Genomic DNA, 12383 nt, shown 5'->3' with positions numbered 1-12383 from the left:
AGAGAGAGAGAGAGAGAGAGAGAGAGAGAGAGAAAGAAAGAAAGAGAGAGAAAGAGAGAGAAAGAGAAAGAAAGAAAGAAAGAAAGAAAGAAAGAAAGAAAGAAAGAAAGAAAGAAAGAAAGAAAAGAAAGAAAGAAAGAAAGAAAAAAAAGAAAGAAAGAAGGAAAGAAAGAAAGAAAGAAAGAAAAGAAAGAAAGAAAAGAAAGAAAGAGAAAGAAATGAAAGAAAGAGAGGAAAGAAAGAAAGAAAGAAAGAAAGAAAGAAAGAAAGAAAGAAAGAAAGAAAGAGAAAAACTTCTGGAGATTTGTTTCACAATGATGTGACTATGTTTACACATATATACATACACTTAAGAATGGTTAAGTTGGTAAATTTTATGTTATGTGTTTTTTACCACACATAAACTAAACTAAACATACTCTTAACCTATGATCCAGCAATTGCTCTCCTTAGTATTTACCCAAATAAATTGAAAACTTATATGTACACAGAAACCTGCACACAGATGTTTATAGTAGCCTTATTCATAATATCCAAAACCAGAAAGCAACTAAGATACCCTTTATTGGAGGAATAGATAATAATGTGGTGCATCTATACAGTGGAATATTATTGAGTCCTAAAAAGGAATGATCTATCAAGCCATGAAAAAACAAGGAGGAACCATCAATGCGTATTACTAAGTAAAAGAAGCTAATCTGAAAAGACTACATGCCGTATGATCCTAACTATTTGAAATTCTAGAAAAGACACAATCAGAAAGATAGTAAAAAGATCAGTGGTTGCCAGGAGTGAGGGGAGGGAGGGATTTTTAGGGGAGTGAAATAATTCTGTATAATGCTATAATGGTGGATACATGTGATTATACTTTGTCAAAGCCCATACCAAGAGAGACCCCTATTATAAACTATGGACTTTGGGCAATAATGACATGTCAATGTAGCTTTATTGACTGTAATAAATGTGCCACTCTGGTGCAGGATATTAGTAATAGTACATAGCTGTGTATATGTATAGTGTATGTGTGTGAGCTCTTTGTACTTTCCGCTCAATTTTGCTGTGCACTTAAAACTTCTCTAAAAAATAAAATGTTTTTAAAAATGGACCAAGAAGAACTCGGAAATTTCATTTTTAGTAATTGAAGAATGAGAAAGTATAGAGGATTCTTTGGATGGCCAAAGTGCTTGCCAAAAGTGCCTCAGCTCCATCGTGCCGTGTCTGAGAGTTGCTAGAAATGTCCTCTGGAGGAGGCAAAATGGGGTCACTGTCAGCATCCCAGTCCTAATCACACAACAAGGTTGGGAATCATTGAGAATATATGTGTAAAATAACTTTATATACCCTTCAGTATTCTAAGAGGAGACTTCAAAAAGTGTGTGGAAAAATTGAATTAAAAGATAATTAAAAATATAAACTTTATATCTCAACATAAGCTCCATCAGGCTGGGCGCCATGGCTCAGGCCTGTAATCCCAGCACTTTGGGAGGCTGAGGCAGGAGGATCGCTAGTGCCCATGAGTGCGAGACCAGCCTGGCCAACATGATGAAACCCTGTCTCAAATATCAGCTTGGTGCAGAAGTAATTGTGGTTTTTGCCATTACTTTTTAAATGGCAAATAAATAAATAAAAGGAGGCTCCATCAAGTTTAAGACACTTGTAAGTGATGATACCAGCCATTTAGTCCATCCCTAAAGAGCTGAGGATCCTCGGAATTTAATCATTTCAATGCAGTCTTTTTTGCATTATTAACTGATGAAAAATAGGTGTCCTTTAATGATTATTTTTTAAGATTAGAAAATAAAAAATCAGAAGGAGCTAAATCAGGACTATAAGGTGGATGCCTAATGATTTCTCATTGAAACTCTCACAACATTGTTCTTGTTTTGTTAGTGGAGATGGGTGTTGCTATTTTGTCCAGGTTGGCACAAACTCATAGTTCTTCTACCTTAGCCTCCTGAGTAGCTGGGACTACAGGTGTGTGCCACTGTGCCCAGCTTGCCCTTGTTTGATGAGAAGAATGAGCAAGGGCATTGTTATGGTGGAGAAGGACTCTCTGGTGAAGCTTTCCCAGACATTTTTTTTTTGCTAAAGCTTTAGCTAGCCTTTCTCAGAACACTCTCATAGTAAACAGATGTTATTCCTCTTTGGTCTTCCAGAAAGTTAATTAGCAAAATGCCTTGAGCATCCCCAAAACTGTTGCCATGACCTTTGCACTTGATCAGTCTGCTTTTGCTTTGACAAGACCTCTTCCACCTCTTGGTAACCAACCATTGCTTTGATTGTGCTTTGTCTTCAGGATCATACTGGTAAAGCCATGTTTCATCTCCTGTTACAATTCTTGGAAGAAATGCGTCAGGATCTTCATCCCACTTGTTTAAAATTTCCATTTGAAGCTCTGCTCTTGTCTGCATCTGGTCTGGGTGCAATGGTTTTGGCACCCACTGACTGGAAATTCTTTCAACTTTAATTTTTCAGTCAGAATTGTGTAAGCAGAGCCAATTGAGATGTCTATGTGTTGGCTATTGCTTCTGCTGTTAACTTTTAGTCCTATTCAATAAGGTCATGAGCAAGATGATTTTTTTTCTTGCAAATTGGTGTGGATAGTCTGCGCCATGGGCTTTATCTTCAGCATCATTTCATCCTTTCTTAAAATGAACTATCCATTTGTAAACTGCTGATTTCTTTGGAGCATGGTCCCCATAAACACTTCATAAAACACCAGTGATTTCACCATTTTTCCTGCCAAGCTTCACCATAAATTTAATGTTTTTGCTTCAATTTTAGCAGAATTCATGTTGCTCTGATAGGGGCTCTTTTCAAACTGGTGTCTTATCGTTTTTAGTTCTTCAAGCTAGATCTTATTCAGACATAACAAGTTTCAACAAGTTTATTTTGGTGCAAAAAAAAATTGAAATCCATGCATATTTTTTTCATAATACACATTTTCCATGAACTTTTGAAGACCCCTTGTAGAAAGTACATGTGACTTATTACTATTTCTGTCCTTGGGTTGGAAAGATCACCCAATACTAAAATAGAAAGACTATAGATGGTTTTTAGTCTAAAATAACAAATATGTGGTAACTGAGGAGTGGCATATGGTTTCTTTCTTTTTTTCCTCTTTTGATTTGCAGATTCAGAATGTTCTTCATGAATTCTTTCAAAATCCAGATTTCAAGCTAGGTAAGTCTGCCTATTACTCTGATATTTTTATTTTTATTTCTTTTTTGGGTGGGGGACACTGAATTCAGATGAAGAGTCAACATGAGACAGATGTAATTCAAAGCTCTTGCAGGTGCAATTAGCCTCTTCCATGCTGTCCAGATAGAGAATGTATAAAAGCAGAAATGCAATCTGTGATTCTCAACCCTTTTAGTCTGGTGTCCATTTTATTACCAGTACTCTGCAATACTCTTTTATTATCCTATGACATTCCTAGAAAATATTCCTTACATACACAGTATTTTAAAAGAAAGATAAGATGTCATACTGTGATATAAAGGAGAAATATAAGGAAAGGCATAAGAAAATTGTATGCACTGGCCAGTTGCAGTGGCTCATGCTAAGATTTACCAGAGTTGAACATTGCCTCTGTAAATTCCTTAGTTTGAATTTCCTTGACTCTACCCACTCTTATATCCTACACCTTACCTATAACCCTCCTGGAGTCATTCTCTGTTTCTCAAATGTTGTTTCTTGAGTTCCCTTTCCATGTTACATAAATTTCCCTGGATAATCTCATCCAGTTCTGTTACTATATATACTAGGCTTAAGACTTCTTCAGAGGCTGGGCATAGAGGCTCACACCTGTAATCCCACCACTGTGGGTGGATCATTTGAGGTCAGGAGTTTGAGACCAGCCTGGCCAACATAGTGAAAGCCTGTCTCTACTAAAATACAAAAATTAGCCGGGTATGGTGGTGGGCGTCTGTAATCTCAGCTGCTCGAGAGGCTGAGGCAGGAGAATCGCTTGAACCCAGGAGGTGGAGGTTGCAGTGAGCCGAGATCATGCCACTGCACTGCAGCCTGGGTGACAGAGCGAGACTCCTTCTAAAAAAAATAAAACAAAAGAAAGAAAATTATATGCACTCGATTTCAATATATAAATGCTTTGTTATGACTTCACTATAAGACATAATAGTCAGACATTTCTACCTACTTATAATGTACCTTTAGATATAAGAAAAGTGAAATTATATACAGTTGATCATTTTATTTGTATTTGACATTTTGGAATAGGGCAAAATGAATATATATACATAGAATTCCCAGAAATGCAGACGGACACAAATGTGTTGTATTAGGATTCAGATACAATTTATGTTACTCCCTATTACACAATTTCTGAAATGGCGAACAACTCTAGGTAAAGTTCCAGAATTAAATAAAGTATAATTCTCCCTCAAATTTTCATAGAAGTTACATTTTTGGAAAATTCCACAGCAAAATTATATTCTGCATTCATATGTAAAGTAGAATTGGGTTCTAGGTTCAAAATTATTATAAGCAGGTTTTTCATCTACTTGAATGTCCTGCAGGAGGCGGAAAGTCTTTATTATGCAGAAATTACAGGAGTTCTGCCTCTGCTCCTATTCCTCATCATTGTGGCAATAAAAACTCACCCAAAAATTTCCACCATGCTGCCTGGGAGGAAGGGAGGACAGCACCACCCCTATGGAGATTCACAGATTTTGATGCTTTTGTTTTCAGAAAGAGTTCCCTATATGAAATTAGGTGAAAAAAAAAAAAACCCTCACTTGTCCCATAGAAACTAGAGTTTGGGTCCTGAGATTTACATAATTTATATCCAATAAATTTTTTTTCCAATTGATTATTTGACCACTTTTGTTACAATGACAACAGTACATTGTCTGAAGTCTGTTGTCACTTTTAAAAATAAAATATGCTTCCCATCTTCCTGATCACTGATCTCCAAGCATGATTTGGGCCTTACTGACAACCTTTTCTCCTTCTACCTGTTCTCACGTTTTCCAAAAAACGTAATTCTTCAGTGAGCTCATCCTTTACTCTTGTTTCAAAAAATCATTGAAATAACTTCATTTATTTTCGAATGAGGGTACAGAAGGAGTGAGTTAAGAGAACTCAATTTGGGATCCTGATAAAATTACAGAAATTCCAGAGCATTCCAATTGACAGTGATTGTTTCTTCTCTCACCTCCTATACTACAGTATTTATTTTCTCTACTATTCATTTGGTCAATATTCATTGAGCCCTCACTTAGTTCCAGATACTGGAATGAGTTAGAGAATGCACAGAGGACTGACAAGACATGTTTCCTGCCCTTAAGTTGCTCAAACTCCAGTCAGAGACAGACTTAATAGCTGTCTCTGTTGTATAAGTATATTGTATACTTAATAGCAATTGTTACTGCTAGAAACCAGTCTGGTTTGCATAATCATCTGGAGCTTAGGGGAAGGTCTGGGATGGAAATGTCAGCTTCTAATGCATAAGCTCATATGAAAATGTATATAGTCCTCCTATGGCCATAATAACTGATATCTCATAATTAGCACTTACCAAATTCAAGAGTGATTGAAAAATCTTTTCTATGCCCTTGTGCCAACTCATGATAGGCAGGAAGAGTTACTATTAGAAGTAGGAGAGGAAGCCAGTGTATAGTTCTTTCATCATGAGCTTTCACACAATTTATGTATTTTTCTCTTAGTATGGTCAATAAGGATTACATAAGTTGTTGTATCAAATGAAGGTTTAAAAATCTGTATTTGAACTGTCACGTTCTTCATTATTGATCACTCTAATTTATGAAACTCTTCTCTTGTTTTTTTGTGATATCATTCTCTTGATTTCTTTCTTCTATTTTTGATCACCTTTTAGTGTTTTTGTTTCTTGACTCTTCTTTTGCTTGCACCTTAACTTTTGTTTTCCAGAGTTTCCTTTCAGGCTTTCTTATCACTATACACACTATACACATTCTCTGGGTTTTCTTATTCAAGTCTATGGCTGCAGCTGATGACTCCCAATCTATATACACATTACAAACTTTCCCTGAGCCCCAGGTCCTATTTGAAAAAAAGCTACTATGAGTGGTAAATGAAAAAGCAAGTTGCACATCAAAATGATCATATTTATAAACAGAAAAACAAAAGGTACACGTGCACATATATATGCATTTATATACATACAGAAATGCGTAGAAAGTTTGCTGGAAGGATGATAAACTGCTGACAGTGGTTACATCTGGGGCAGAGAGGAGTGAGAGTGCTGATGGGAGGCAGCAAAAAAGGAAGATACTCATGTTTTGTTGCTTATATTTTTGTATTATTTGAATTAGAACATTTTTATGTGTTATTTAATTTAAGAAACATTAAAGACAAAATAAAGATTTTAAAAGAAAGCTTGCAGAAGTGTTTTGTTTTAGGACCTGCTAGTGTAAACCAGCACAGATGTTTTATAGCCTTTCATACTATTGATGTGCGTATTTATTTCTGCTTTATATCAATCTAGATATTAAAATATAGACTTTTTTAAATATTTGGTTTGCTTTCTAAGCCAGGAAAAGTAATAATTTGTAGTATTTGGTATGTTACCCAGCTATATGTAATTCACTTTATTGTAGTTATGGATAGACATTAGCTAATACATAATTTTATGTTCTTTTAAAGCACTATAGTATAAATATCAAATATATATTACAACCAAATTAACTAGCAAATAATCTTCATTCCATAAACAGGATCACACTGCGAACAATTGGATATTACTGACTCAACAGAACCAAGATTGAACAAAATGGAATTTACAGAAGTAAGAAGTTACATTATTTAATGTTTGAATTGAATTATTTCGCCAGTTTCAATTTTCTGTTGGTGGCTGTCACACATCATTAAATTAGTATTAAATGAACACACAAAACTTATTTTATACATTCTAAAATATGTACTATTTCAACTCCTCTGAAATTAGGTTACATTTTACAATTTCTTTCAATCAGTATCACTCATGATGTGAGAGTATAAAATACTACCACTGACATCTTCTGGTAAGATCAAGAAAAACCAGCATCTTATATTCAGTGACATCTGGTTATTCAAACAATAATGAGATCTAAAACTTACAAAAACTTTCCTATGGGCCAGGCATCATACATGAACTTGGTTAACCCTCTCAGTAACCCTTTCCTCCGCTTTTACAGATGAAAACACCAAGATGTAGAAAGGTTAAATAACTTGCACACTGTTTCACAATTAGTAAAACCGGGGAAATTTGTATTCAGTCAGTTTGGTTTCAAAGTCTACATAATATTGCATATGAAAAAGTATGATTCTATTGTAATGGAATAAGTGAAATAAGCAATTTAATGGTACCAGAGTCCTAAGTCTTCCACAGCTTACTTATATATTTTTTCATGTTTCTGCATTTCCCCTTGTTTTTCTCTGATGAGTTCCAGAGTCAAGGTAACTTTCTGTTTCTCTTTTCATATACCTTTGCACGACTGAAGGTGAAGATTATGCACTGTATACAGTTTCAAAGTTCTGTATGAGGTATCTCTAGAATTCTTTTTAAAATGACTATTGTATAGATAAGAATTTGGCAAATTCTACCTGAGTTATGTTCTAACTGTGTTTTCTTAGATTCTGTGTTTGTCTATTTGTCATCCATTACTCACAAGGCCAAACTAATGGCCAGAGTTGTTTATATCTCCCCTGTGATCCAGAACCCATACTATGAACCACCTCCTTACTAATTCTCACACACTGAGCTAATATTTCTCCTGCTCTAAGTCAACCCAGGACCAGGTACCAGACAAGCAGAGATAGCCCTTGTGCCTCAGAGTCTGCCAGAATTATTCAAACCAGCCAATCCTCAACTGTTTAGCCTGTTGTGGCTTGCATTTCTGGAAACTCCAGTAAGGATTCTGGCTTAGGCTGTCCCTTTGCTCCTTTCTGTTCTGCCTCTTGACCCAAACCTGGTGCTTCCCCTGTGGCCCTGCATGGTGTGGCATGCTTCCTTCACTTGGAAGTCTTAAGTAATAAAAATCTTCTTTCAGTGGCATTAGCCTCTCCATGTCATCATTCATTCACCTCCATGAATTAAAATTCCACAGATACAAATGAGACAAGCTACTGGAAGAAAAATACACAGAGGAACAAATGATGGTATTAAAATGGTTCATGAAAAGTCAAAGCTTTATCTCTTTAATACAGTAATAAACATAACTTACATTTCTTTGCAAGGGACTGCCTATTTGCAAGGGATGTGCCTATTTGTCTTACATTAGTTTCCCTAAAAGTGGGCAAGTTAGAACATTTTCCTATTTTTTTCATTATAAAAGTAGGCCGGATGCGGTGGCTTATGCCAATGACTAGGGAGGCTGAGGCAAGAGGATTGCTTATGACCAGGAGTTTGGGACCAACTTGGGCAACACAGTGAGACCCTCATGTCTAAAAACAATTATAAAATATATTATGATATGTGAATTATATCTCCATAAAAGGTAATATAGGTTCATTATAGAAATTTAAAGACATAAAAGTGTAAAGAAGTAAAAAATTTTAAATCCACAATTTACCACCAATAAAAGCCACTGTTAACACTATATATTTTTTGCATAATAGTAATAGCTAACACTTTTTACCCCTTTTTATGTGTCATATTGTGTACTGAGGTTATTACATGCACTTTCTTGTGTAATCGTCACAACTGAGTTATTATTATCTTCATTTTGCAAATGAGACCTAAAAAGATTGAACACGTTCCTTGAGATCACACAGCATGTAAGTGACAGAGCTGGACTAGACCCAGGTCAGCCTGACTTCAAAGCTCATCGTGGTCTTGACCCTTGTGCTTTACAGTGTCTGTTATATTCATAGTGAGACATGTAAGGTTTCAGTTTTAATTTTGTGGGTTTTCCATATAGATTTTTGGTTATGCCTAATATATTGTATATCCTACTTTTTTCACTTAATATCATCTCTTGATCATTTCTCTATGTCAATAAATATTCTTTAAAATATGTTAAAAATTTTTTATTTTGAAATAATTATAGATTTACAATAAGTTTCAAAGATAGTACAGAGAGGTCCCATATACCCTTCATCCAGTTTCCCCAAAGGTTATATTTTCCATGACTTTAGTATAATATCAAAACCAGGAAATTAACATTGATATAATGTGTGTGTATAGTGTTATGTTACTTTAGCACATGTAGATTTCTGTTACCACCACCAAAATTAAGATACAAAACTATTTCAGTACCACAAAGGTCTACTAGGGTCTACTGGTAATGACATTTTGGCAGTTCAGGGGAAATGTAGAAACCCTACCTTCCTTTAAGTCATTTTCCACTTTGCCACTTATAACATCATTGTCTTAAATATTTCCCATATATACATCACGTCAGGCACTGTTACACTTTGCTTCAACTGTTAAACATCATTTAGAAAACTCAAGATGAGAAGAAAAGTCTGTTGTATTTACCTGAGTTTTTTGCTTTTTTCATTGTTCTTCCTTCCCGATGTTTCAAGATTCCTTCTTTCATGCATTCTATTTAGAGAATTTCCTCTACCCATTCTTTTAGAGCAGATCTACAGATGAGACAAATTCTATTAGTTTTACATTGTCTGAGAATGTCTTTATTTTTCCTTTATTCCTGAATGATAATTTCACTGGATATAGAATTCTTGACTGAAAGTTCTTTTATTTTAGCCCTTGAAAATGTTCTATCATTTCCTTCTGATCTCCATAGCTGATGATGAAAAATCCACTTCATTCAAATTAATTTTCCTCAATAGGTAAAGTATTGTTTTTCTCTTGTGGCTTGTATTTAGTGTTCTGAACTCTGAAGACATGAATGTTAGATCTTTTATTATAATCCCACTTGTTGCTGAGACTCTGAGATTCTGTTATTTCCTTTTTCCTCTTTTTTTTTTTTTGTTTGTTTTTTCCTCTGTTGTTCAGACTGGGTAAATTCTACTGTTCTGTCTTCAAGTCCATTGATTCCATCCTCTGTCTTCACGCTGATGCTAAGCCCATACCTTGAGCTTTTATTTCAGTAGTTTTTTGTTGTTGTTGTTGTTCTTTTGAGACAGGGTCTTGCTCTGTTACCCAGGCTGGAGTGCAGTGGCATGATCATGGCTCACTGCAGCTTCAACCTCCCAGGCTCAAGCCATCCTCCCACTTTAGCCTCCCAAGTAGCTGGGACCACAGTCATGCACCACCATATCAGGCTAAATTTTATTTCTGTAGAAACAGGGTCTCCCTATGTTGCCTAGTCTCAAACTCCTGAGCTCAAGAGATCCTCTCATTTCAGCCTCCCAAAGTGCTGGGATTACAGGCGTGAGACACTGTGCCCAGCCTTGTTGTTGTTTTTTTAAGAAATGTGGTTTTGGGGAGGGGAGAAAAAGAAAAAAAAAAGAAGAGATGTGATTCTCCCACCTCAGCCTCCTGAGTTGTATTTTTCAAAATTTCCATTTTTTCTTAATGTCTTTTATTTCTTTGCTGAGACTTTTAAGTTTTTAATTTATTTTAAGCATGTTCATAATTGCTTGTTGAATTATTTTTATAGTGGCTGCTTTAAAATCCTTCTCAGATAATTCCAACAGCTGCGTCATCTCAGTGTTGGCATCTGCTGATTAAATTTTCTCATTCAAGTTGAGATTTTCCTAATTCCTCATACAATATGTGATCTTCTATTTTGTCATGGACATTTTGGTTATAATGCTATTGATGCAGGACTTTTTGCTCCTTAGTTCAGCTAAAATCTAGGTTCTTGTCTCACAACTAGGGAAATGAGGCACGCAGACACATTGAAGGGTGAAGATGGATTTATTAGGCGAAAAGAAAGCTCTCCATAAAGAAAAAGAGGGTCCATCCAACAGGTTCTCACCTCACAGACTGAATACCAGGTCACCACACAGGAGCCGAAGAGGCCTGGCTTCTCCCCTTGCATAAGGCGTGAATTCTTGGTGGCTCTGCCCCATTTTCCCGATGCACGTGTGGGCCCCCAATCTGTTGCAGGCATGCCCAGGCAAGACCCTGTGCAAGGTTTCCTTAGCTCATCCTGCATCTATCACTATGAGACTTGGGATCTTACTTCCATCTTCTTTTAAAAAGCTTCCTCTGATACCATGCTGGTGGAAGAAGGGGAGGGCCACCTCTCTACTGCCAGGTGGGCATAAAGATCCAAGTTCCCCATTCAATCTCTGTTGCAATTTCAGAGGCAGGGGCAACGTGCCTTGTTATTGCTCAGTGGAGGCGAAAGTTTCTGATTTCTCCAAACGTTAGATAACAATTTAGTTTTAGTTTAGTGTTGTGGAACCTCAGCCTGATTTTTCGTCTGGTCTGTTGGGCCTGGTTCAGGAGCTTAGTCCAAAACAACTGCCTTCTATAATTTTTATTCAATAACCCTCATTGGATACTAACTCTGTGGGCACTTTTTTTTTTTTTTTTGAGATGGAGTCTTGCTCTGTCACCCAGGCTGGAGTGCATTGGCACGATTTCGGCTCACTGCAGCCTCAACCTCCTGGGCTCAGGTGATTCTCCCACATCAGCCTCTGGAGTAGGGGGGACTATAGGCGCATGCCAGTTTGCCTGGCTAATTTTGTTTATTTTTGTGGACATTAATCTCCCTATGTTGCCCAGGCTGGTCTCAAACTCCTGGATTCAAGTGATCCTTCCGCCTCTGCCTCCCAAAGTGCTGGGATTATAGGTGTGAGCCACTGCGCCCGACTGAATGAGAGATTTTTTAGCGCCCATGTAAATTCGATTTTTACAGAAAGAAGAGTATAGCATGAATTTTTTCAAGAATGTGTATATTTTAATACACTACTTATTGTCCTGTTGATATAAGATAAATCAAAACCAGAAGGATTGAAAGCAGTCTTTTTTGTTGTTGTTTTTGCTTTTAGCAAACTCGGCTGCAAATAGCATACACAATATTAGATAAAATTTTTTCAGTCATCCCAAGATTTATTAGGGGAAGAAATGGGTAGACAAGCAGTGGATAAATTAGAAGTGGTAAGAAAACCCTAGTTCCATGTGGTTTCTTCTTACTTTGTCTGCTGTTGATTAAGCTGTCAACCCTCCATTATCTTTTTGTATTTATTGGGAAAGACAATTTAATCTGCCAGACTGAAATGAAAAGATAAATCCTGGTATGACTTCTTATTCTTGTTCAATTGGGAATAAATTTATTTCAGAGTCTTATTTTACTCATAAACTGCCCAAGTAACATCATTGGAATACATTTTTTAAAATTATGCAAACTGATATTAGGAGAATATTGTAAAAATGAGCCCCTTGTTCTTCCCAATTTATACAGACAGAGGTCTTCTCTGACCATGTCAGGTTAAAATGTAACTTTTCCTATCCTTTTTTTTTTTTTTTTTTTTTTTTTTTTTTT

At 36.2% G+C, this 12383-nt stretch overlaps 1 protein-coding gene across 6 annotated transcripts in view; it reads left to right on the top strand.

The window, feature by feature from the left end:
* Positions 1–12383, top strand: part of EFCAB5 (EF-hand calcium binding domain 5) — a 149649-nt gene that overhangs the window by 21989 nt on the left and 115277 nt on the right. For all 6 annotated transcript variants that reach the window (XM_017855089.1, XM_017855088.1, XM_017855084.1 and 3 more), the window contains exons 3-4: positions 3135–3183; positions 6717–6787. In XM_017855089.1, the coding sequence (XP_017710578.1) occupies positions 3135–3183; positions 6717–6787 (120 nt within the window). The remainder of the gene's footprint in view (positions 1–3134; positions 3184–6716; positions 6788–12383) is intronic.

The sequence above is a fragment of the Rhinopithecus bieti genome, unplaced genomic scaffold (assembly GCF_001698545.2).
Source record: "Rhinopithecus bieti isolate Rb0 unplaced genomic scaffold, ASM169854v2 scaffold_38691, whole genome shotgun sequence".
NCBI classification, from domain to species: domain Eukaryota; kingdom Metazoa; phylum Chordata; class Mammalia; order Primates; family Cercopithecidae; genus Rhinopithecus; species Rhinopithecus bieti.
The sequence above is the reverse complement of the archived record's forward strand: the minus strand, read 5'-3'. Positions and strand labels throughout refer to the sequence as shown.